The 26,785-nt window shown below is 42.1% G+C and overlaps 1 protein-coding gene across 2 annotated transcripts in view; it reads left to right on the top strand.

Annotated features, from left to right (window-relative positions):
• cd276 (CD276 molecule) overlaps nucleotides 1-26,785 on the top strand; it is a 72,397-nt gene that overhangs the window by 21,067 nt on the left and 24,545 nt on the right. For both annotated transcript variants that reach the window (XM_034572020.1, XM_034572028.1), the window contains exon 4: nucleotides 924-1,220. In XM_034572020.1, coding sequence (XP_034427911.1) covers nucleotides 924-1,220 — 297 coding nt within the window. The remainder of the gene's footprint in view (nucleotides 1-923; nucleotides 1,221-26,785) is intronic.

The following is a 26,785-nucleotide window of genomic DNA, read 5'->3' as shown; positions in this document are numbered from 1 at the left end:
CTCCAAGGATGGATGTGCGTTAGGCGGCGTTAATGAATAATATTTGTTTTCTCCGGGCCTGGGGGAGGGAGAACAATGACTCCAACAGTGACAAATTGGCTAAAATTGAATACATTAGATTTATATGTTTTATTTTTAGCGAGCATTTACAGCTCACACTGAAGACTTCCTATTTGCTGTATGGTGGGAGAAAATGAAAGGAGCCCTCCATGGAAATCTGCCTGTCAGTGAAATGGACATTTGAAAGTTAGTGTGTACCATGCTAAAGCTGTCTTTGTGTTGAGAGCCCACTTTTCCAAAAGCAGCTTAGACAAATTTATCTCATCTGGCTCTCCGCTCCACCCCATTGTTTGCTGTGCCCTGATTGGCTCTGGCTCTGGCAACACAAAAGCCTCCTTCTCCGCCACCTCTGTCCTCGTGTTCTCGCTCTGGGGAAATGAGAGGTGTGATGTCGGCCTCGGCTGACGATTCGCCACTCACCTCCGTCCCTCCACGCCTTTCTACATGCCATAGGCTGAGTTGTCCCAAATCTCTGTGCATGCCAGTTTTCTCTGAGGCCTGTCCACCTCCGCCCCCTCGACTGGCAGTGTGTTTCCTTTCCGGGAGTGGCTCAGTGCTTTGGGCTGTGTGGAGGGTGCAGGGATGCAGCGGCTTCAGGATGTTCCACTGATGCTGTCTGTGTCTGTGGGATCGTAACCACTGTGTTATGCTAAGCTCCCTAAGTATAATTAAGAATTTAATGGGAATCATGTCAAACAGTTCCCAGGGTGACTCGCTGCAGAGAATCTAACTAAATTCAGTCTGTATCTACTGCTCTCCTCTCCCCCTTCTTATACCTTTTTTTTTCTCCTCCGCCCCTCCCCTCCTGAATCCTCACCCACCGATCTCCTCCTCTCTTTGTGTACAACTCCTCTTTCTCTCAGCCCCCTACTCCAAGCCTGTGGTGACTCTGCAGCCGGAATCCAACCTGCGGCCAGGTGACGAGGTGGCCCTGACTTGCGTGGCCTACGGTGGTTTTCCTGAGGCCGGTGTGATATGGCAGGACGGGCGTGGGCACAACCTGACGGATAATATCACTACTTCAGTGGTGGCCAATGAGGAAGGGCTGTTCACCATGACCAGTATGCTGTCGGTTGTACTGGAGCCCAATAGTACCTACAGCTGCCAACTGATCAATCCACTACTGGGCGAGGAGGGCTTTGCGTTTGTCACAATCACAGGTGGGTGTGGGTCTTCATCTCTCTTTATCAATGAATTTGAGCTCTTTTAAATAGTGTTGTCAACTCCAATCCAGTGGAAAGTAAAAGGGCTGAAATTCACTTCAGAGTAGTCTGATCAGTCATGCATAAGTTTCTCTTTATGTTGCATGTTTTCAGATCTCTCTGTGTGGAGTTTCCATGTTCTCACTGTGTCTTTGTTGGTTTTCTCCGTTTTCCTCCCACAGTCCAAAGACATGTAGATTGTGGTTAAGTTGACTCTAAATTGCCCGTAGTAGTGAATGAGTGTGAATTGTCTCTGTTTGTTGACTTGACTGGCGAAACCTTTCCAGGGTGTACCCACATCTCGCCCAATGTCAGGTGGGATTGGCTCCAGCTCCCCCTGCCACCCTCAGAGGATAGGCTGTATAGATGATGGATGGATGTTTGTCATGAATCAATCTTGTCATTTGATTTTCACTTTGTTAACTTCTCTTTGTCTTTCTAAGTCTTACAGTGTTTCTGTGGCAGCCTGCCTTTTTCTAATTTGTTCCACCACAGTTTCATAATGAACAAAAAAGGTTTTTACACTCATCACTATAACACACGGGATCTCTACTCACTCACTGGCGCACTACCACATCCTCTTGCTACTACAAGCTACCGTGGTCCATAACGTTTTTACCATTCACGTTGACAGTCAGACCGCATAGTTTCAGCTCAAGTTGTGGCAAGCAATGCAGGTCTTTCTTTCAAGCGACAACTTATCTTTCTCTCTTCTTTGTTTCTATCCTTCAGTCTGTGTATCTGTCACTCAGGGATCTGATGCACGTGAGAGTAATCTTGGTGCGCCCTCATGTGCACCCTGTTACCACCATAGTTTGAATGTTTCCTGCTTAAAGTAAAAGTTCAGCTCCAAAGAAATGAATGAGAAATAATGAAATGTACAACACGGGTAAAACAGTAATAAACGATGTTGAAGTGCTTGGTTTCCCAGTGGTAATCTGCAGGAAATGTGCAAACTAAGAAGTAGAATGAGATGTTTGCCTTGCTTTGATTGATGTACTCATGAGTGTGCGACAGCCCCTAAGTGATAGATCTAATGGTCCCCTGAACCCCAGCCACCACCCATGTCCCACTGGCCCTGCTGGTGTACTATATGTGTTAAGTGCAAGGAGAGTGCCATGTAAGGTGGGCCAAGGCAGGGTCTCTAATGGGAGCAGCACTGTGTAAAATGGCTCATAAATAAGTTGAGGTTGCCCTAGCCTGCTCTCTGGGCTGGAGCTGGTGCTGGAGCAGGGGCTGTTTGAGGCGGAGGTCAAGGCAGAGGTCAGGGTGCTGCTCCACTGGGCTGGGAAATGACTGTGCTGTCTGGAAACGGGACGGCCGATTGGCAGGGTTCAGGCTTGCTGGACGGCCGACGGAGGGTGGCCTTTCAAACGGTTTGGTCGGCCACCTTCGAAACAGCACAGATAAACACACGGTGAGATGCAACAGTGTTGAAATCGTCTGTGACTATGCTAGTGACTGCTATTTCCTCTCCCGCCTCGCTGGATTGACGCACTATTACAGGTTTGTTCAAAACAGACATGATTGCTTTATTACCTTTCATGTCAGGTTTTTTTTTGGTCTCCCTTATTTCCTGTCTAGTGAGATTTATTTTTAAAAGAAAAATGATTGAAGTGTCTGGATTGGTGATTTAGATTGCCATGTATTTTTTTTAATCTTTTTTCAAGTGAAGTGATGTGAAACAGCAACAAAGATATTTCCATGTTTTCCTTTTCTTCACTGGCAGTGATTCACCAGCAGTACAAAGAGAGTTAGTGGACTGGTAGCTTGCATTGTCACCACCAATCCTCTTTGTGTTTAACTTTAGAGCATATACTGTATATATAGATGGATGGCCTAACTCCATTTTCTCCCAATATCTAGATTTGAAGCCAAAATATTACGGATACTAACTCTGCCATCTTGTGTATTTGAAGCCAGAGTCTGCTCAGCAGTGATCAGATGATGCAGCCGCAGTATCGAGATTCCAACGATATACGTGTTCAAACTATCATGAGACAGTCTCAGCTGTCAATCATGACATTTCATCCCACTTTTTAGCAACAAATAACTAATTAAAACCAATCTTAAAGGATATTTGAATCCTAGAACAAACAGTGTTATAAGAACTACCTAAAATGACAGAAATTTATTTAACATGGACTTTGACTTTTTAGTTTGGTCTTTGCCCCATCCATTAACATGGAGAAGGCAGCATATTGTTCCTGTACTGCAGCCAGCCACTAGGTGGCGATTGAAACACTTTGGCTTCCCGTTTGGACAGTCTATGCTTCAGACCTGTTGCCATCCTGACCGTGCACCTTGTGCTGGTGCTATTTGAGTTAGCACGTTATCTATGATTTATGTTAATTCATATATTATTTAAAATGTGGTGCACTTGCATGAAACTAGGCGACACAATCCCACCCAGGTTAACTTTTTCTTATAGATCTGTTTCAATGTACCAGAGTTAAAGGAGTAGTCTGCTGGGAGGATTAAATACAATATTTGTGCCATTTTATTGGCTTTGATTGCTGTTTTCTATGGTCATAGTCAGTCTCACAGTTCTGCTGTTTCCAAATCCGAAAAAATAAAGGAATTAGTGTGTACAGACCGAGTTAAAGATAACAACCAAGAGAAAAACAGACTTAAAAAAAGAGGTCTGGCTAAAGATCAATGATGTTGTTGAAGTGTGACGTCTTAACGATTGAAAAAAAGACGGCAAAAGAAGCAAATGCGCAAATAAACGGAGCAAAACCCTTAATTAAAACATTGGTGATTTCCAGCGACAGGGTGAACATGAATAAGAGTCATTTCTCAGTAGGAGCACAGCTTGAGGATGGCCAAAGTTGTTGGTTAACACACAGAAGATTTACAGTATTTTTTTGTGTGCCGCGATACAAGGAGGCTTGTTTGAAATGAAAATGTATTTACGTTTGTTTACAACAGCTGGTGTGTGCTTAACAGCTTCTGTAATTAATTTTGACCTAGCAGAACTCTTCTGCTGGAGTAGCAGAGTGTGGAGTGTGCCGAGCTTTTGTTGATATAGTGAGCACGCTCCGCTGTATACACACACCGCTGTATACACACACCGCTGCACCACACACACTCCGGCACTGGAGAATCCTATTATGAGAGTGGTTGAAATCTGCTTAAAATTTTAAATGGCCTATGAGAGGGAGTGAAGGAAGCGGAGAGTAAGAAAAGAGAGAGCGAGATGGGGGGCTGGGGGGGGGGGCACAGAGGACAAGCGTGTTAACATTTCACACTCTTCCCAATCTCTGATTGAAAAATTACAATTGTAATACAAATCTCCCCCAGGCAGAACAGGAGTTTGACAAGGTTAATTTTGACAAAATGAACCCTTTACCCACACTGAGCGGAGCACGAGCAGGAGCCGCACTTCCAGAGTCTGCGTTAGGTCCTCCATGTTAATCTCACCTCTTTTATAGTCACCAGCGATTCAACCACCGTGCCAGATAACATCCTGAGTGTCAACAACATATGCACACGTTCCATGCACACTATTATCATCATATCAGCCCGACAGATTTGGCTTTTGTGTGGCAGATGCCGTTACCGATATTAGGGGGTATACTGATGATACCATATATATTATATATGTTATATATATTTAAAAGATTTGGCAACTATTCCCAAAATGTCATTGTCGAACCCTTATGACAAAGAAATGTATTGAGGCTTTATATTTTACAGTTTAACCATAAACTCTATCATGTAAAACTACAAATTTAAAGGAAACACAAATATAACCAAATATGTAGAACTTGAAGTTTATATGTAAAATGTAAAAATAAAGGTTTTTCATATCAGCGGATATCAGCAATCCAAAATGCTGATACCAATGCATGGCTGAAATGCTCACAGCCTGCAGAAGGCTGGTCAGTTCAGTAGCCAAACTCTGGGGTAGACAGTGTTTTTGTGTTGCTTGGATATTGATGGATGTGGCAGAGTGCAGCATGGCTTAGTTGCGGGGAGACCCATAGAAACAGCTGGTATTAATGAACAGTCGAATTTGGAAAGGAACAGCCTCAGTCCTCAAATGAACCGTGGCCTGTCTGCTCGCCTGGTCAGCCTGCTTGTGTACCAACGCCCCCCTCCTCCTCCTCCTCTTCCTCCTCCTCTTCCTGCTCTACCTGTCCTGTTGGCTTGCTCTGTCTCACACTCCCAGCCTATTCTGGCCACTTTGTTCTCCTTAGTAAGAAGAATGTTTTTGCAGTCTCGGTGGATCAAGAGTCTATATCCTATAATTTTCTAGTGATCCTTTTCTGAATGTGGAGCTTTAGCTATGTATCCTGTCGACTGGAGCCGTGTGATTGCGGCTTGTTGTCTGATGGCTGTGTTTCAGGGCCTGTCACCGAACAGTCCACCCGCCACCCGCCACCCGCCACCCCCCCAGCACCGACCCCCACGCCGTCTGCTTACTCTCTCTCGATGGCACCATTTCCCCAGCACCACTCTGCTGGCACAGCATTTACAGAGAACAGCGAGCGGATGGAGATAGATAGAGTGGTGGGGAAAAGAAAGGAGATAGAGAGATGAGGCAGGGCGATAGAGAGAGGGAGCTATTGGGAGACAGGGTTAGGAGGGGTGAGAAGTGGATGACAGGGAGCAAGATGGAGATGAAAACGTTTGCTGAGCTCAGAATTGTGGCACTACAGCCTGACAAGCAGCAGATGAACACGCTGACGGGGAAGGGAGATCACCCCACATGGTGTAGGAGGCTTTCTGCTGAATTTCACATATAGCCGGTATTCGCTGGTTTTCACTGGGCAGTGCTGTGGCTCGGTTGTTCGCAATGTTGCTTTACTGTAAGAGGATTCCAGATTTGCTTCCCAGTCTCAGTCCAGTCTGTGTGGCACTGGCATTCTTTCACCAGGCTTTTGTGGTTTTCCAGCATATGCCCCTTATTTCCTCACACCTTCCAAAAACATACAGGTGGACAAAAGTTTTAGAAAGTCCATGTTCATTTAGTTTTAAAAGTTGTTTGTCCACCGGACCAAATATTAGCTGAAACGCAAGATAAATTATGCTCAATGCTCCCACACTGCCCATAATGCGTCTTGACTGACGTGCTGCTCGGAGGATCCAATTACCCAAGTTGTGAAGTTGGTTAATGTTTAGGATAATTAATAATTTCAGCATCTTGGCAACTAGTGTACCAAAAATTCTGCTGACCTTCCAAGTTGTTGTTCTGACTTGAGATGAAGTTAACGTGAATTTTCTGAGTCTGGTAATCATTTTTCAGATTATTCCGACACCTCACGGACTCGCAGTTCTGTGGGAGATCTGGATATGTTATGCTTGTGGTGACTAACGTTTAGCCTCTAGCCCCAAGCAGAGATGAGTAGCACACTGCAGAGGTCTGGTGAGCTCACTTTCTTTCTAACTCCACATTCCAAACTTGTTTATCAGCCCTTACCCAGCTCTTCACACTTCAAAAAAAATCCTGTAAACAGACTTTTGTGTGTTAAATCAGCCGAGTTCTCCTCTAAAACAATACTCTCATAGCTAATGTGGATCAAAGAAATGATGATAGTGGCCAAAACCTAACAAATAAATCTTGTTAGGATTCCGCTCTGTCCCTCTGTGAAGGCAGGAGTGAGTTAGTCCAGGAGGACAAGGGACACACAAGGACACTCTGAAAAGTTGAAAGACTGTACTACTGCCAGTATTCATAGTCAAATTTCAACAGACACAATAGAAAACTTCAGAAAATCATGTCAGCAGAGTGTTTTTTCTCCAATAGTATTATTCTGCTGACTGCAAGACACACCCACTTGATAGATATAATTGGTCGGTTTTAATGACCATATCAAACATGATACCCATTGATATTTAGTGTGCGTTATCGGGTTTAGGGATGGTGTTAGCATTAGAGGCAAGGATAAGGCTAAATCTAGAAAAATATGAGTTCCGCCTTTGGCTACAAGTTAAGCTCCTGCCATAGACTGTATATATATATGGACTTGACTCCAGGTCCAGATGTCTGAAACCTGTATTCGCTCGAATGACCAGCAGGGAGCAACTCCACTGGTTGCAAAAAGAAGTCTGTTTCTATAGAAGTCTATGAGAAAATTACTCTAATTCTCACTTAATTTATAAAGTCAGTAAACATTGTCTTGCAGAGTTCATGGTTTTAATCGCTAGTTTCAAGTCTTCTTTATTACAGCATGATATTCATTTAGTAAATTATGGTTCGTATTTAGAGTCAAAGGACCATATGCCTTGGGGCATGTATACTGTCATTGACAGTTTCTACCGTCCAGTGGCTGCAGGTCGCAGGTGTCCTTGAGCTCTCAGTCTGACTCACCTCACATTCGTCCAAATATGGTTACTTTAGGTTTTCAAAAAAACAAATGGCGTTGAACAAAAAAAACAAACCCGAGGCTTCAAAGCAGCTGTTCACAAATGAATATGGGACGTCATGTGGGTTGCCACTTGGCTCCTACACATTACGCCCCTGTCTTGCAGTCAGCACACAGATTTCTCCCTTTTCTCTTGCAGAGGTGGCATGACTGGATAAAATTGTTTGGGCATGGTTTCATTTTCTCTGCATCAATCACTGTCTCCTTTTTTATCAAATTTTTTATAATCAACTGTCATGGACCCTCACCCAGCTCTCCAGTATTAATCTTTCCTGGATCTACTTTGGTCCACACTCCAAACTCAATTTTCTTTACGAACCTGACCGAGCCAGAAAGAAAACCAACCGAGACCAACCTGAACCCGAAAGGGATTCAGTTTTTTTGATGTCAACAACACAAGCCTGAAGTTACATGCAAGTGCAGGATAAAAAATGAAGTAGAGAGCCCCGCCAACCTGATCAAACCCGACCCAAACCCAACGGTCAATCAATTGTTGTCTGACAGGTTTGGACCTGACGGATGCCGATGGGTCCCAACAGGCTCTAGACTGGTATCCACACTCTAAAAGGATTGCCCAACGCGATCCACTTTAAAGGTCCAGTGTGTGAGATTTAGATGAATGGGATCCATTGGCAGAAGGTGAATATAAAATAATCCTAGTGATGTTTTCACTAGTGTGTGATCATTGAAATTGTACAAATTGTTGTTTTCTTTGCCCTAGTATTGGCCCTTTATATTTAAATACTTTATATGTACATAGGGAGCGGGTCCTCTCTACGGAGGCCGCCATGTTTTTTTTTACAGTAGTACAAACTGGACAAACTAAACACCTTTTGAGTTTGTATGACAACTGAAGCTACCACAGGTTATCTTTCATGTTTGGAAGGGGAGGATCAGGTGAGGGGTGTTCAGCTGCAACATGCAACTTCACCACTAGATGTCACTAAATTCTACACACTGAACCTTTAAGGCTCCTGTGCAGGAATACACACTTATTTCCACATTCATTCCCTCATTCATTAAGAAACATAATTGGTAGAGGGACATGCTGTACTTTTCACCTGTGTGTTCTCCACCACATTCACTCACATACTTTCTCACTTTAAAGGCAGATAATTCCAGTTTCTCTCAGTGAGTCTTTCTCTGAGTCTACTTATTCCTCAGCAGGTATAGTTCTGTTTTTGTGGGGCACATTTCCCCAAGGGGAATGAGTATTGTGAAGCACATGCGCGCTAAACCAACCTTCAGTGGATAAATCAAGGTTAAAAAAACATCTTTAATTGCTACATAAACATTGACCTTTATCTTGGAGATGGAGTCTAACACAGGTGCTAATGGTAGGTGGTCTACATGAGAGTATAAAGCCATTCATTACGCTGTTTTTTTCTTCCATTAGATGTGTGTCAGCTCCTTGTGTGCCCCTTTTATTTCACTATATTATTATGTCTTCAAAGCTTGATCCTGACAGCGTGTTGCCATCTAAATAGCTACCTGCCGAGCTTACTCCAGCAACAATATTGTTTCTGATAAGGTCCTCAGTGAGTGTTTTCTCTGAATGTTGTCTCTTACATTAGGTTTTTTTCTTGAACGGAATTAGAAAATATTGTGTGTCAGTTAAAACATTTTCAATCAGAATAAAATAATTTCTGTGCAAGCGTTGAAAAAGGGCCAAACAGAAAAATCCAGAGATCCACTGGTTCAGAGTTTCTATTAATTGGAGCAAATCTTGTGGTGAAATTGCAGTAATTGTGATTATTCTTGAAATATTTTATGTTTGCACCTTCCTCTGGTAGAATCTTTCGTCAAAGGCTTTGTCAATCAACTTTGGGGTAATCTGTTGCCTAAAATCATGTTTTTGCATCCAGCTTCTATAGCAAACTACTGTGCCCTTCTTTGTTCTTCACTGAATGAGGACTAATTTAAATGCAATTAGCAGAGCCTTCGGAGAAGCAGAAAACAGCAGTATAAATGAATTTGTTTTCAGTAGAGCAGCAAGCAGGCAACCTTCCCGATGGAGCACTGTATTAATTAGTGTCCAGTGCACAAACAGGCTTCCTTTCTCTTGCTGAATGCGTGCTCTGTCTTATCAGGAGCCCAGTCGGGGGAAAAAAAACAAACAGACAGGTAAAGTAGTGTAGGCAATCTAAAATACATTCAGGTAGGCAGAAATGGCACCATTGTGAGCACATTTATTCCTATCAGGATTATTAACTCGGGCCACCCGCCACTGCTGGTACTTGGAAGAGGTTTGACCCTCCTCCAGTGGGCCTTCAGTACAGGACATTTTATCCCTGTATTATGGCCAGGGCCAAGTTATTTGTCATGCTCCCCGTCTTACTGTTTGCAGCTCTGAGGGATTGTTCGGATGGATTCAGTCGTGGGCAGTTTCTGGTGTGTGTGTAGCTCTTTTAGAATGGCACACTCAGAAAGTTAAAATTAGCTCCTCTTGTTTGTGATGGGATTTAATCCTCCTTTATACTAGCCTCCTGTCTGCCATCTTGGCTTTTAAGCCCAAAGGCTTTTTTTTATTGTCAAAATACTTTTGTTTGTCACAATTAAAAGCAACATTGATTTAAGTATTTTCCCACTATTTACTCCTGTCCTCTGTACTGTGTTTGTTCCGTAAGAAAACGCTTGTCAGAGTTTATAAAGTTTGAATGAATTTGACGCGCAATTCATTAGAATATATTTAAATGCTCCCACACGCACACACATGCAGTAAGACAATGTTGTGTGTGGTACCTCCTCCATTGCCTCACTTGGGTAGAAAGCTTATTGGTGAACCTGCAGATTTGTTCATGTTCAAGAGTAGTCATGTAGTAGTAGTAATTTTTAGTTTTTTGCATTTTTCTACTTGCATACGCCATAAGTGTATTCCTGTCCTCTGGTGTGAGCAAAACTAGTGTCATAGTGGTGTGATCTTACCCCACCCTATCACCTTCCCACATACAGCACTCTGACATCTTTATGTCAGTCCACAGCCTTGTAGAAACCTGACTCTCTCTGTCCTCCCTCGCTTTCCTTTTCAGGACATTGTATTTATGATGGCAGTAAATGCACAAAAGCCCTCTTTGTTATTGATCAGGTTCATTTTGATTTGGACTCAGAGCAAGGACTATCACTGGGACCGGTGGGGGCCCTGCAGTGTACATTTCACACAGCTCCCTCTAAATCCTGTAAGAGGGATTGGTTTCGGGAGGTCTGGCATCAGTCTTGGCTTCACAATACAAAATCATATTAGTTTCAGAGTCACTGGGAGAATAGCCACCAACAAATGGCTGGGCACGCCTTCAAAGTTTGGGTATTTAATTATTCAGCCCGTTTATTTGATGTTTAAACTCTGCACCTGATAACACCATGAATTATTGTCCTGCAAAGGGTGTTTGCAACCTCAGTAAATTGCTTTGTTCTGTGCATGCAAACAGTCCAAATTAGTGGCTGGCTACACACAAAGAGCATTGTCTAGCGCTATAATGTGTTTTCAATTAGGAGGCGTTGAGAGATTTAGCTTATTCTCGGGATAGGTGGCTCTTTTCTTCGATAGCTCCAGAGACCAGTAATTGATTGCCAAGTGTGAAATGGAAGTTAAGAACGGACTGAGTGTGGCTGTGTCCCAGAGGAGAGAAGTTTCGAGTGGGTGTAGAGCTCAACTCGCTCACCTCCCTCCGTGCTGACAGCTTGACTTGTGAATACGTAAGCAGCCCCTGACTCACTGCACAATAAGAAACGCACCTATCACACAGCCCTTTGTGTCAACCCCAGTGTCAAATATCGCATTAATGCCTGTGATTAAGCCATGGTGCCGTCATTCTCCTTATGATACCAGTTTGAATGGACAGCGGCCCAATGACTCACATTCCCTTCTGGTCACATTAGTATCCTGCCCGCAGCCTCGCACTCAGAAGCCACGCCTGCCTCCGCAGAGCCCGACCACTTACAGCTCCTTGCAGACAAACTGTCCACGAGGAAACAAACTCGCTCCTCTCACCTTATTAATATTGCCAACTGTGTTTAATTTCATCACTCGCCCTCGTGATGTGTGATGCCGCAGAAAGTTCAACTCTTCAGTGATAGAGGCAGTTCAGTGACCCACACCACAAGACGCTGTCATATCTATAATGTATCTCTCGTAATGCTTTCAGCCACTTATTCTACTGGATGAAGAGCCCATTTGTAATGTCGGGTGGTTTTCCTGATGTGGTTATTAGAGGGGTTGAGCAATCCAAACAGGGTTATACTCCCAAGTGTTTCAGAGGACTGAGACTGTGAACCCAAGAAATTCACTTCAACTGACGTGATGTTTGATAAAGAAGTGGAAATGGAGCCAATTTAACTGGTTTACTGATAAATGTAACGTTATTTACACAAATAGTTTGACATTTTGGGAAATAAGCTTGTTTGCTTTTTGTTGCAGATTTTCGATAAGAGGGTTTGTATGACTTTAATAATCAGTCAGTCACACAATTCAAGACCATATTGAAGAATTTTTCGAGATTTCTAGTGATGTTATTGGACTAAAGTCGTATTATTATGAGACTAATGTCATCATTTTATGAGAATAAAGAAGAAAACTAGGAAATAAGTAGCAAGGAGAACCTGTGCACGCTGGAGTTCCACTTCTTCAGATTTTTCCTGATACAAAAGTACGCATGCGCACAGGAACATTTCCTGGATGGGCGGGGGAGTGAGCAGTCTGCTGTAAGAGGGGCATGAGAAGAGAGAAGCGAATCTCAAAGACAATTTCATGTTGACGGCTTAAAACATTCACATGACAATTTATTATTGATTGTCGCGTTATAGTCATTTTAGACATCTCACATGGTACAAACCGCGATACATCAAGTATATTCGATATATTGCCCAACCCTATTTTGTGCTGGTCAGGACTGGAGCAAACTACATGTAACCAGAAATCAGAATGTAACCACTTCTTTCTCACCAAGAGAGCAAATAAGCCTGTTTCAGTGTGTCAACATTTTCCTTTAACAAATCATAAACACCATCTAATATCCATAGTCAGTCTAACATTAGGGATAGAAACCTTGTTATGTAACATTGAGTTTTATCACACATATTTTGCACTATGTGTTGTATATCTTTAAAGTGATGTCTCCTTCTCAATGATATTTCTCATTCAGGATCCCACATATTTATTGCGTCGTTGTAGTTTGTGTCTACACATAATAGCAAACTCGAAAGGTTGAAAACTGATGTCCTTGGATTTCAGTACGTCACTGAATCTCAATAAAGCCACGTGACTTAATGTGATGACATTGTCAGCACGTTGATGTAAGTTGTTATAGGTTTGAAATATGTGCTGCTTCAGCAGAGTGATGACTTACATCCAGAGATGAAAGCAAGTGTGTCCTGTTTTGTATTATGTGCGTACCATGGGAAGAATTAGTGTCGGTACTCCAAAGCAGGAGGAAGAAGCTGTCAAGGTTACAGAGTAAAATAGGATTCAAGTTGTAATCCTGCACATTGTAAATCTGCCACTGATTCCACAAGAACATCTAAAATAATGCTCATCCCAGTATTTACCTCTTATTTATCAAACCCTTTAAAGCTAGGGGCCGACAGCTTTAAAGACAACTGCAACGTGCATCGTAATGGTGTCAAAATATGATAAAAAGGGATGAAATGAGGACACGCTCAATTTTAAAATGTGCTTCAAGGTCTCCCTGTTATTTTGGAGCTTTTCAGGCCATAGGGGTCCATTGTGTAACTAAAAAAAGAACAAAACAGAGTGTCAGGAACTAATTGCTGAGAGAGGAAATGATCATCCACACTGTAGTGTATGTGCTATAAAGCTACCTGTGTAGAATGCATTGCACACATTTGGACTCGTTTTCCATCACATAAAATAAATTCAGCTTAATTAATCGTGTCTCAGTGTTGGAAGTAGTTTGCACTCTAAAATTGGGAAAACAATGTTAAATTGTGACCCTGTTCACATAGTCTCACCTAGGAACAGCCAGTGAGTCTCATTATGCCAGTAACTTATCACCTCCACAAGACTTTCAAGGGTTAATGCCTTGCTCAAGTACAAATAAACATTAGCCTGCAGCACAATTGGATGTTCTCTGCCATGCAAACTTTTAAAACTTTGCCTCTCTCTTTTACCTTGTTCTGAATTTATCTATTCAAGGCTTGCAGCCAGACGTGCAAAACAAGCAGCCAGAAATTACTTTTTTTTTATCACTGTAACACTCCCTTAGACTTTATCAAAACCTACATACATGGCTCGAAGCCCTGTGTAGACATCGTAAATGTGATGATACATGTCTGTATTTGTATATTCGCTCACCTCATTTTACTCATAATGTATAGTTTGAAAAGTGCCACCCTTGTGGGACATTGGTATACAGTCCCTGCCATCAGCTTAGCATTTTTCAAAGGCTAAATAACTTTACCACCCACAAGTTGTGAGACTGCGATTAGCTGTACTCCACACACACACAGAGAGAGAGAGAGAGAGAGAGAGAGAGAGAGAGAGAGAGAGAGAGAGAGAGAGAGAGAGAGAGAGAGTCATTTTTTTCACTCTGTCCACAATATCATGAAAAAGTGCTGGAAGGAGACAAAGTATATTTAAGCAATAAGCCATGAGAAGCTGTGATTCTGGAACCGCTCAGAGACAGTGTTAGGGACCCTTCTACAGGAACTGTCAAAGCATAGCCCCAAGTAGCTTTTTGCTTTTGTAAAATGACTGCAATAAAGAAATTGTGTAAATGTGCTATAAATGTTAAATTTTTATGTCATTTCTATGATAAATAATGACACTCTTAACAGTTTAAAGTTGGTGATTTGGGCTTATAAGGTATTTTATAAGACCTCAAGCAATGGAGTGTTTCCCATTAATTATCTAGACTGTGGCAGCCCACAATATTCTAATTTGTCCCACCAGAGTTTCATAATGAACCAAAACATTTTTTACACTTCTCATTATAACCTAAGAGATCCACAACTTGGTGTTCACAGCTCTATTTGCAGAGCTCTATGCCGTGTGCTTGCTCTTGCTAAGGCGAACTGCCACACGCTCGCACCGTGGTCCATAACATGTTCCATTGTCCACTGTCCACGCAGACAGTCAGACCTCAGAGTTTCAGCTGCACTTGCGACATCAATGCAGTTATTTCTATTACCTGAAAATGTTCTTTCATTCTTTAGCCGGTGTACCAGTCACTCGGAATCTGCTGATGTGAGAGCGACAGAATCCCTGCATGTGCAAATGCACTCCCGTTACCACCACAGATTGCAGAACACTGCAGATTCAATCAGTTAGTGAAGAAAGTGTTTTTGTTTTAAATTCAGTAATTTAAAATGCTGTAGCTGAGCATGTAATGGACATGTGTAAAGGCCTAAAATCTTTGAAATATCTACTTATAATCAGTTACTTTTACAATTAAAATGCAAGCATACACGCTGCAGTCATTAAATTAGCTGTGAGTTAAGTGGTTGTGAAAATGTCAACGTGAAATAACACCCAGCTAAATGTTACAAGACTAATGAGCAAATTTAAGTTATATGTAGACATAATAAAAAGGGATACAGAAACTCTCCTCCCACGTGTCTTTTCTGCTGCCACCGACAAGCTCATCACATTCTTAGAAATGCTTCGAATAAGTGAACACACTGTTGTTTCTTTGAGCAGAGCTGATGAATGATGGAAAAGTTCAAAATGTTGGTAAGGAGAAATGTCCTCAAGTAACACGCCATGTCCCTGCTGCCACCAGGGGTGCTGTTCAGTTCAGCTAGTCCTGACTTCTGTAAGCAGCGACTGCGTGGTTTCAACAGTGTTTACATCTAAAATAAACAAATAATCACGTGAAGAGGCTCGGCTTGTTTCTGAGACGAACGGCAAATAGGAATGAGCCGACCTACTCCAAAGTCTGAGCCCATCTTGAGTGCATTAAGAATATTCATCTGTCTCAGTAACCACCAAAGACTGCAGCGCAGAGGAAAATGGGAAATGCTGTTTTATAATGAGAGCCTTAGGCAAAGACATACAGAGACATGTCTTAAAAAAAAATCTGTCATCATATATTCTCCTAGTAATACTGCAGTAGGAGAAGCATACTAAGGACGTGTGCTCTTTGAAGAGATCCAGGCAGCTCTGTAATGGTTCAGATGGAACTTGCATTGCCTTGTGATATAGGGTTAAACTTATATCCTGTCTTTTGGTATTCAGAGAGATTGTGTAAGCAGTCCCCACAAGGGAGAAATTCTAATATTGTCATTTTTTGCCGCCCGGTTTTGTGGAAAATGCGCCTGGAGCAATATTTAGACAAACACTGGTTGTTAAAGGTCCAGTGTGTAAAATTTTGGTGAAAGGGATCTATTGGCAGAATTTGAATATACAATTTTTCAGATTTTTTGTGATGTGTGATCATCCAAAGTGTACGATTTGTTGTTTTGTTTACTTTTATATTTAAATACTTTATATTCACTTGGGAGCAGATCCTCTTTACGGAGTCCGCCATGTTGTTTTTATGACAACTGAAGGCTACCACAGGTTCTCTTTCATGTTTGGAAGGAGAGGGTGAGGTGAGGGGTGTTCAGCTGCAACATGCAACTTCACCACTAGATGTCAATAAATTCTACACACTGAACCTTTAAAGTACATTGTATACATTGATTATATTATTATTAATATATCTATCAATATAATCAAATACATTTATGTTTATGAATCTAATAATGAACTCTCCCACTTTTATTGAACTTCAATTAATTTTATGTTTAGCTTAATAATATTAATGAATAGCATTACGCGGTTAAACAGTGTCAAACAACTGAGTTGAATGAAATAGCCTCTTAGCTAATTACGGCTGCCCAAAGTGCATATGGTCTGTCTGAAATCCAGGAGGCAGTTTTTGTTTTCCGAAAAATGGGAGGGGGGGGGGGGGGAGTTTTGCAACACATCAGAGATCACAGAGGTTGCCATAGGAATGAATACACTTCTGGTTGACTCGCACAGGGACACAGAGCTATGTGAACAAGGCATATGGAGACAAAAAGCAAATGTGACAGACCTACAAAAACAAGTGCAACTTCTCCTGACTTAAATGGATGGTTCAGTAAATATCATGTTAAAGTTCACATCCTGGATGATATTTCTCACACACTTGGCACCATAATGATGCAACACAGGAGTTGTTTCAGCAATAGGTGTGTTCCCCTCACAGACTGACTGCAGAGAGTTTCAAGCTGCTGTTTGTTCAGGGATGAAGATGAGCACGGTGCCTCATCCACCATGTTTGGTTGGTCTTCCAGCAGTAAAGGGACTGAATATTAGTCATTGATGTTTTCTATGTGTAATGAGCCCTATTTATTCTTTCATCATCTGTCCTTATCATACACATACATATATTTCCCTCTATCAGCATGTAAATATGCACTCATACAATAGTGCTACAAGCAGCATCATGATTTAAAGCTGCAAGTATTAATGTTTTTGTTCCGACAGTGGATAAGATGAATAAATGTAATTTGAAAGAAGCTGCCTGTGGAAAAAAACGAGAGAGAGTTATCACTTGACTATGCATTTCCTATCATTTCTGGGGTGCATTTCAGTTCATTGTTTTGATGCTGGACTGTTTGGTGCAGTCTCTCTGCTCTCATCATTTCCAGCAGCAGCAGCGGCAAGCAGCTGTTTTAAAAAAAGGCTCTGATAAACCCACTGTAGGCTACTTGACCGGCGCTAAATGGCAGGCTGACAGCGCTAGCAACTACCTTGTGAGCAGTGAGGCATTTAGCAGCTAAAGAGCAAGACATTTTTCCCAGGGGCCGCTGGATAAAAAGAAAAGAGCCAAAAGGAGAGTGAATATTGAACTTACATTTGTGCTGTGGCCAGTAAAACAACCGCAAAACGAATGCTAATGTTGCTGTGTGTCTGCCGAATGTGGACCTGCAGGGAACTCTGTCTCTGTAACATTTACACTCAGCAACAGTGGAATAGGATCATAAATATGTCAATGTCTTGTTTACAGCTTGTCAAAAAATGATTAATATTCCTTTTAAGAGGAAAAATGTAATAGGAACAAAGTTAGCTCAAGAAAAGAATCAAGTTTGTTCGGCAGGATCGATGCGCATCCTCTGTTTTAAATGTCTATTTAGTCCTTTCATACTTATTGTCCTTGTCGCTCTGCTCTTAGATCCTTCACTTGGCATTATCAAGCAGCCTAGATAGTCTGTTCTGGTACTGATAGCTGTCACTAGTGATTCTCTCCTACACATCCTCAGCATCTGTCCGACAGCTCTTGTTTAAAAGCCAATTAAAAATGGAGACAACACAACGTTGTAAACTGATTATTGGACCCGAGTTCCACCTGCATTACAAAGATGGCCCGCTGAAGAAATTGGAGCGACCAGATGGAGGAAAAAAAAGAAGAAAATCAATACTCCACTCTGCCTCCAACATCTTAATGCCACTCTCAGTGGAGAGGGATGTGTGGAAGTGATGGAGTCTCTGTCAGTTACTAGACATCAGAGGAGTTTTTAATTGAGGCCCCAGTGGGGCTGGGAGGGACATGGGAGATGTTGAGGGAGAGAGCGAGCCAGGCCAGTGTTAGATGAGGTGGGCAGACCTGTCGTGTGACAATATAGTCGTCCACATTCATCTCTCTTCCAGACAACGGCTGGGCAGCATGACATGAAATTTATATTGCAGGATTTTTTTCTGTATATCATGGTATACATTCGGTATTTGGTATATTTGATATGGCTTGTGGTATATATTTTTTCCTTTCAATAGCATTTGGTTCAACTGCAAGACAAATCTCTGGTTTAGTAACAATTTATTGCCTGATGTTTAAGTTATGATCTAATACAGGACTTCCCTGGGGTCTTAGAAAGTCTTTACGTTAAAATACGACGTAAATGGACGTTTAGGTGGGTCTTGTTTTTTTGTTGACATTAATTTAGTTCTATTTCCATTGTGCATTCAAATTATAGTTTTAAGAAATTATTTTTTTGACAGCCTTTATAGTTTGTAATGGGTGTTGTAGTTCTTTATCAATGGTACAGAAATGTGCATGCTGTAAGAAGACTACCAACAAGACCACCATACCTGATACAGCTCTTTTACACCACATTTAGCAGATTTACGCAGGTTTTAGAAAGGCAGTGAATCTGCAAAAAAAAAGGCAATAGACTTGTTCCCATATCTCAAAAGAGCATGTTTGCATCTCTGTTTTTTTTTCTCAAACTGAGAAGGTCTCTTACCTCGTCTTGCCAAATTACCTCGATCACCAGGGTTTCTCATTTCCATCACTGCCGATCGAAGCCAGAGCTGATAAAAACCTGTGTCCACTTCGGAATCATTTCACCTGGGAGTGAATGCCGATTGGATCCATTCCCATTTCAGACAAAAGACAGATGTTAGTGGGTGTCAGTGGGTTGTTTAACCAGTGGAAAGGGGGGCTATAATCTACAAGCACCCCAAACAGACACTCGGCTTGGCTTTGGTAAAGACTACAGATACCTACCGTCTCTGCCTGTAGTTTGTGAGATAACGTGGTGTTTCAAAGATTATTCTCCACTTGGCTGCCTCACCTTATCTTCAACCATGGGGAAGTGTAAATAATTTATTTCCTCATATTTCCTCATATTTGTCGTTCTTGACATAGATCATAAATTTCATTCAATAGGCTCTAAAAAAACCTGCAGAAACATTAATATTATAGTTCAGAGCAGTTGTGGGGGAGAGTTTCATACCTGGTGGGACAACACTGTGTGTGTGCGTGTGCGTGTGCGTGTGTCCGTTTGCCTCACTGTCTCCCAACTGCTGCACTACGAGTTCATTTTGCTTTGGGTGAAATATTTGCGAGTCTGTTTTATGTACCATGAACCCTGTGTGTTTTCACCGTGCCTCTCCACAACCAACTTGTCTCATCACTGGGACAGGCTCTCTGGCAAAAGTGTCGACACCGTGGCTTTTCTTCTCTCACCAGTGGCAGTGCTGCTCGTGTCAGAGCTGGAGCACATTCGCAAACATCCCTCATACTTGCTGACATGTTTCCTCACGGTTTGCTCCCGTCTCTGTTGTGCTGTCTGACTCCATTTCTTCACCCGCCCTTTTCCGAGCATGCAAATGTGCGTTTGTTTTAGTGTAAAAAGAGAAGCGCATACGCTCGCTGGTTAACATGCAGTAAGCTGATGCTCGCCCGTGCACTTTGACGTGACATTTAAAATCCATTCTGTACCAGAATAAATGGGGTAGCCAAGTCCACATCAGGGCATGTATCGCCACCGGTGTGAGGTTTATGCCGGTTACACTGCCCACCTCTATCTGTCTTACTAACACGACAGCCATACAGTTCGCTCTGAGCTATGTATTCAGTTAATTAGCCAGTCTACTGGGTATGGGATTACCTTCAGCTTTAAAGATGAGAGAATTCACTGTAACCTTGCTCCTGGCATATCTGAGTAAGACTTGAAATCATCCCGTTGAATGCGGCTGTGTTTTAGCCTCGCCCTTCCTCCCTCCCAGACAAATCAGGGACTGTCATTGTAAGTTTGCTTTTATGTACTGTGACAATAACCAAAAAGAGTCCCCAACAATCTGTCTTACCCATTTGTTTAGAATAGATGGCATTTTTTGGGAACTTTCTGTGGTGTTAGCCACCAAGAAATGTTCCTTGCAGCTGGAAGACACATCTCCCTTTATGTACATGTTGCAACATAATGTAGTAGTAGTAGTGTTGAGTCAGTCATGGTTTCTTTGATTACTCTCATGTTACTTTGATGACTGTGGCCATTCCAGAGGTAATACATGCCAGTGAATACTGACCTCCAGGGACGTGTGTATTTATCAGACCAAAAACCCCTCGGGGTGCTGCTTTGGTGAGTCTAGATAACTTCGAGCTGATCACTGGCCCTTTGTGGTGGTGACGTCTCATTTGAATGTCTGCCCTGTCAACTTTCGATGGTAATGTGTGTGCCTACCATGGTGACCATGGGAAATGGAGAATCAGGGTTTGATAACAGTGAGGGAGCCTGGGAAACGGCTAGTACATCCAAGGAGGGCAGCAGGCATGCAAATAATAGTTATTTCTAAATCTGTATTTATGTGTGAATAAAAATTCCATCAAGATAAGCGTAAATAAATATATATAATATATATATATATATATATATATAAAGAGTAGCTCAATGTCTGCATGTTCTACTAAAAGCCCCCAGTGGTGTTTCTTAGAGGAAAACTCCACTGAAAACCTATATTTTAGATGTACTCACCCCCTAGATTGGTAGTTGGCTCAGCTACAATGCTTCCAACGTTATTCAAATGTTATCTCTGCATTCACTTAGTTAACAGCTCAATGCCTATTTTGTTTGTAAACCAACAAACACTGTTTATTTTCACCTACTTGGGTTGTTTGGTCATTCACCTTCCATCCATCGTTCCACCCTTCACTGACTCACTGCATCCTCTCTCCTGCTTACCCTCCACCACGTCTCCCACCACCACCAGATGGCTTTTATAGCTCTCCTGCTGAGAAAAAAAGGGTGTGCAGTTAGAAACTTTATTCCTATAAATGCTGAGCCATTACTCTGTCTTAATGTGCACGTCTGCACATCATACACTGGTGTTTGCCACGAGCCCGGGGTGTCAAGGGGAGGGCACAAACGTCTGACAAATTGTGTAAGTTAATGGGCAGCAGGTCGTCTTGAAGATGAGCCCATTGCCTCTCTGCATCCCAATAAGACAGCGAGGTAGTATCTTTGCGGAAAAGCGATTTATTGAAATGCAAAAAGAGGAGAGAAGGCTCAGAGCAAATATGCTGACAGGACAAAAACCTGTCGCCATCCATCTCAGTTTGCCAAGTTTGCAAGTGAGCTTCTCGTCCTCTCCCAGAGAGGAGAGGTGTTCCTAGAAATATTGCGAGAGCAGCTGGTGTGTCCGCGTGGTCACAAGCTTTTTCACGCTGGCGCTGGATCGGGAGGGTTTTACCGTTTTGATGGACACCTCTGAGGTTGATAATAAAGGCTGGTAATTGAAACAGAAGCTGAAACAAATTCAAAGTCATTCGTTGAATGTGAAGCTAATATTCATGCTCATGTTTTTCATTCTGGCTAATCCGTGTCCTCTGACACCAAGGCCATCTTCTTTCCATTAGCACAGTTGTTATTGTTTCTGCCAATCTCTTCCCTGTGAGAATACCAGTGCTGCACAGCAACTGAATAAAGAAGTTTAAATCAGCACTGTCGCCGAGCCTGTTTGCACTCGCTGAGGTAGTATGCATCAATCACCTCACCAGTGTTGGGTGAATGTGATTTAAGTGTGAGCTCCTGTTTTGTCTCACTGAGTTTTATATCTCATTCACTTTACTGTTTCTACCCTGCCTTACTGTACTGTGTGAATGAATGTCTTTATCTCTGCCATGTGACTCATTGTTAGAGAGATATATTAGAAGCCTATTTCCACTCCTGGGTCTGGCTGTGCCTTTCTGGTCTCTAGGGCTGTACAGGCCCTACAGCGGGGCCGGGCCCTGATGCTGCTCAACCCCTGGGCTAGCCCTGAGTCCAGCTCACTCCTCTGTGATCAACACTCCCCCTCTACCAGTCCCTCTTCTCTCTTCTCCTTTTTTTCAAAACCAAGCTGGATAAGGCCAGGTTGTTCATCCTGACAATGAAAGAAAAACCTAATTGACTCTTCCTTTCCTCCTCCTCATCCCCACAGCTTGTCTACAATGAGCCTGGAGGCTCTTTTTAGCCTGAAGCCATCTCTCTGTCAAAGGACATTATTCTCCTTTGGTCGCATCGTAAGAGGCTAGGTTTCTTCTCGGCAGGTAAAACTAGGGTGACAGTTGGAGAGAAAGGAGCTTTGATCTCCACCGCCTTCACGTTGCAGAACCAATATGACAGGCAAGGGAGTCTAAGGAGCACTTTATTCTACCAAATGTGCCGGAAAGAAAACATTCAGCCCTGTAAAAACGCCTGCAAATCTTGGCTCTCACATTCACTGAAGCCCAAACAATACCTGTGCCGGCCCCTTGCGAGTCCCCTATAGTATCTCCCCGAGACTCGGGGAGCCTCATTTCTCACTGGCGAGGCACCCTGTGTTAGAGGCTCCATATGGAGGTGGTGTTTTATCATTCTCTTGCCTGCCCCCATTAAATATCTATTTTTACTTTAGCAGCCTGCTGTGGCCTCCTATCATACACAAAAAAACCTACAGTGAAACACCACCTTGCATAAGAAGGAACAGTAGAGGATAAGCTCAGCGTGTGGCCGATATAACCTCAATTAAAACGTTTCACACATTCATTCATGGTACATCTGTAGCTACCAATTATATTTTTTCATTATGTATAATTTTTTGTTGTTGAGCACTATTAAAATAGTGCTCAACAACAAAAAAGCTCCAAGCAATGGACACAATAGCACTATCACAGTATATGTGCAATATAATGGTACATAATACACCATCACCATGTTATGGCCTCTAAAACTGCCTTAGTGTTGACTCAATGCCTCACAGACAATGTTTCCATGAAACCAGAACAATATAAAGAAGATATGATATCTGATGTGCATTATATTGGGTGTTTCTGTAATTGTGTCCACCTACTACATCTTTATCTGTTTGAGACAGACAGGACCTGTATGTGCTCAGACAGCTGTGGATTGTGGTCCTTATAGCGGCCACAGCACAATGACAATCGTATTTTATAAATGAATTACAAAAATACCAGGAGCTAATTGAAATTGTTTTAACTGGCAAAGTTTTCTTCAAATTTAACCAGAAGGGCACTTGGAGAGCACACCCCACTGCTAAGGCTAACATCCCATCTCGCTATGTGAAAGAAAGTGGAAAGAAAATCCTGGATCTTTGGATCGTTTTTCTGGATCCACCCCAAATTTTAATGACTTCTTCCTAGAGTGGAAATCGGTTCAGTAGTTTTTGCGTAATCCTGTTCACTAATGCAAATAAACACACAACATCCTTGATGGAGGTCAAATAGTATACAGTGTACAGAAGAACAGCGCATGTAGAAGGAGGTGATCCGCTCTGAATTACTTGCTTTCATGTGTTATGTTTGCAAAGTAATTATTTTGAGTGTTCTGATGTCACAGTAAAACGATGCAAAAGGACTCATGGAATATAATGGATTTGCCTAAATACTAATGTTACCGAGTTGCTTTCATACATACCATCTATTAAAAACAAATATCATAAAGTGCCGCGTATCTATGTGGTTTATGTGCACAGGCTAGCTAACTGCCATTGTGTGTGGAAGGATGTCAAAGCAAACAGAAACCCGGGTGAGTTTGTGGCATTTAGGGTCTGTTATCATATCAGGTCAGCTTTCCATTTGTGCACCGCAAAGTCAGCTTTAAAGTTACATTCATTCATTTTTCTACTGTACAACTATAAATGTGCATTCTAATGAGTGCTACACATTCACAGTATATATAGACAAAGGCAAACGTGTGAAGCGAAGTTGGCCCTGTTTGGTGCAGCTCTCTGCAGATTCTAGGTAATGTGGCAGTGCAGCCCAAAGCACTCCATCCTTGCCCTTGCACAGAGGGAATAGGGAAAAGGGGGAGAGAGACGATAGGTAAACAGAGCCATTAGAGACAAATCTATTTCTGAGGAAAACAAAATCACATCATCAAACAAGAGAAAAAGAAAAATATGATCCTGCAGCCCTTTGGGCCCTGGTGTAGCACTGATAGCCGACTATGGCATTTGTCTTTATCAGTCTGCCTTGAGGGAGGGAGAGCGTGGTGGGAAGGTGTGAGAATAAAAAGAGAATGAGAAATACAATGGAAACAAAGAACACGGCATCTGCTTTACCCGTCACAAAGAGCAAGACTCATTTGTTACTTTTCTGGCTTTATGAGTCATGAGCAGCTTGTGTATGATTATTCCTTTCTCTTACATTTTTTTTTGCAGATTCTCTGTTACTACAAAGTGGCTCTCAGATGGTCATTCTTTAAATATAGCAGAGTGAAGGGCTCGGTGGACAGCGAGCCGCAGCATCATCAGTCATGACTAGCCTGGGGAGGCATGCGCAGCTTCATCAAAATGACAGGATTGACTTTCCAGATTTTATCCTTTCTCTGTGACATTTGGTTGTTTATCCTGTTTTGCAGTCGCTGGACCAGAGAGTCTGTATACTGCCTTGTGTATTGAGACTCTCCTGAAATAGATATCTTTACACAGACTGAGGTGACCCTAAAATTTGATTATAATAATTACATAAAATGTATTATTTGTCATTTGTCTACTTCAGCTGTAATTGCCTCGATATAATCATTATTTTTAATATGTTGCTACCCAGTGCAGTTAAGGACAGGTGTTACAACAGAAAGCACAGAGTAGCAATGAGCCATGCTAGCAGCTCTGTGGCTCTGTAGCTAACACGTGCACAATGATTTACCATCCTCCCAACCTTAGTTTGACCTTTCAGCATGGTAACATTTGCTAATTGGCACTAAATACAAAGCACACTTATGGGACCATCATTAGTTTTGCAGATATTTGGTCATAAACCAAAATGAATCTTTGATCTGATGGTGGCATTTGAGATATTTTATAACAATTCCTCCTATGGGAAACATTAATGTGTGTCCAAAATCTCATGGCAGCAGAACCAATAGCTGAGATATTTTAGTCTGGACCAAAGTGATGGTCTAACTGATAACAGACGGACATTCCCGTCTCCAGAGCGGTGCTGCTAGTTTATTTTAATTTTTAATGACCCTTTTCTATAATTGGTACGCACATGTCCCTCATCCTCCTCCTGTCTGTGGGCCTCTGTGGCCTTTGTTTAGTCTGTTTTGTGGAACAATCAGGTACATTTGTTTCTCAGCATCAGATGGACTGGATTTCCATCTGAGGATTGATCACCTCCAATAAGACACCTCTCTTTGCCCTCCATCTTGGCAGGGCCGTACTGTAGCCTGCCTGCCTGTTGTCATAGCTGATGCCAAGTCCTTACAGATGCTTCATCATTTTGCTCTTTCCAACTCTACTCATTTTTTAGTATTTTCTTTCTCTTTTTTTTCTTGGACATTGGAGATCTGTTTGTGCTCAAGCCAGGCTCATAGCTATTCAGTGGCTCCGCTCTGCTGTTTCCCTTTTTCTCCCTCTGTTCAGTTTGAATACTCAAGGGAAATTTGGTTGTTTCTCTAATATCTTTTTTTGGTCCTGCTGACCAGTTTCTATTTCTCCTCATTAGTTTACAATTTGCAAATACTGTCATTAACTTTGATGCATCTTGATGTTTATATATATATATATATATATATATTAATATACATATCAATATCCTTCCAACTGTTTATCCATTATCTATAGTGCTTATCCTTTGAGGGTCGAAGGGGGGCTGGAGCCAATCCCAGCTGACATTAGGCGGGCAGTGTGGTGTATTACAGGGCCAACATACAGAGACAAACAGCCAATCAAGTTCATACCTATGGTCCAATTAAAGTCTCCAATTAACCTAACCCCAGTCTACATGTGTGTGGACTGAGGGGGGAAGCCAGTGTACTAGGAGAAAACCCATTTAGAAATGGGGGTTATATATATATATACAGTATACACATATAATAGCAATAATAATAGCTACAGTAATATATTCAATATCCAAACAGTAAGATATAATCTAAAAATCATATTCCATTCCATTTAATGAACTATAATATTGCAGATATTAAGAAGTTGTAGATTTTAGACATCTGTGCAATGTGTAGCAGAAGGCAGGGGGTGGGATAGTTAGCGCCAACATCCTCTTAAAGCTGTGCCAGTGCTGCTTGAGTGAAACGACAACAGAGTCATATGAGCGTGGTAAGCTATTTGCCATCTGGACCCAATTGAAAGGCTCAAGTGTCTTAATTGGATACTAGTAAAGAATATCTGAGTCAGTTTACATAAAGCAAAAGGTTCGCGAAGGGTAAGCCCAATACGGCGTGGGATGCGGCAAAGCTGACGGAGATGGTGATGGCAATGATCATCATCAGTGTCATCATTCTGTGTTTTGTAATCTCGATAATTCCGTTTTTTTTTATGACAACATACTAAAAACAATTTGACAATTTTGAAATAACGGTGATAGATACAGTGATGAAAGTTTGGCTCTTATTTTAGCTCTGCAGGATGAATAACGAGGCGCTCTCTCTCTTCTCTCTCCCACTCACTGTCTC

Source organism: Hippoglossus hippoglossus, chromosome 3, assembly GCF_009819705.1.
Source record: "Hippoglossus hippoglossus isolate fHipHip1 chromosome 3, fHipHip1.pri, whole genome shotgun sequence".
Classification (NCBI taxonomy): domain Eukaryota; kingdom Metazoa; phylum Chordata; class Actinopteri; order Pleuronectiformes; family Pleuronectidae; genus Hippoglossus; species Hippoglossus hippoglossus.
The sequence above is the reverse complement of the archived record's forward strand: the minus strand, read 5'-3'. Positions and strand labels throughout refer to the sequence as shown.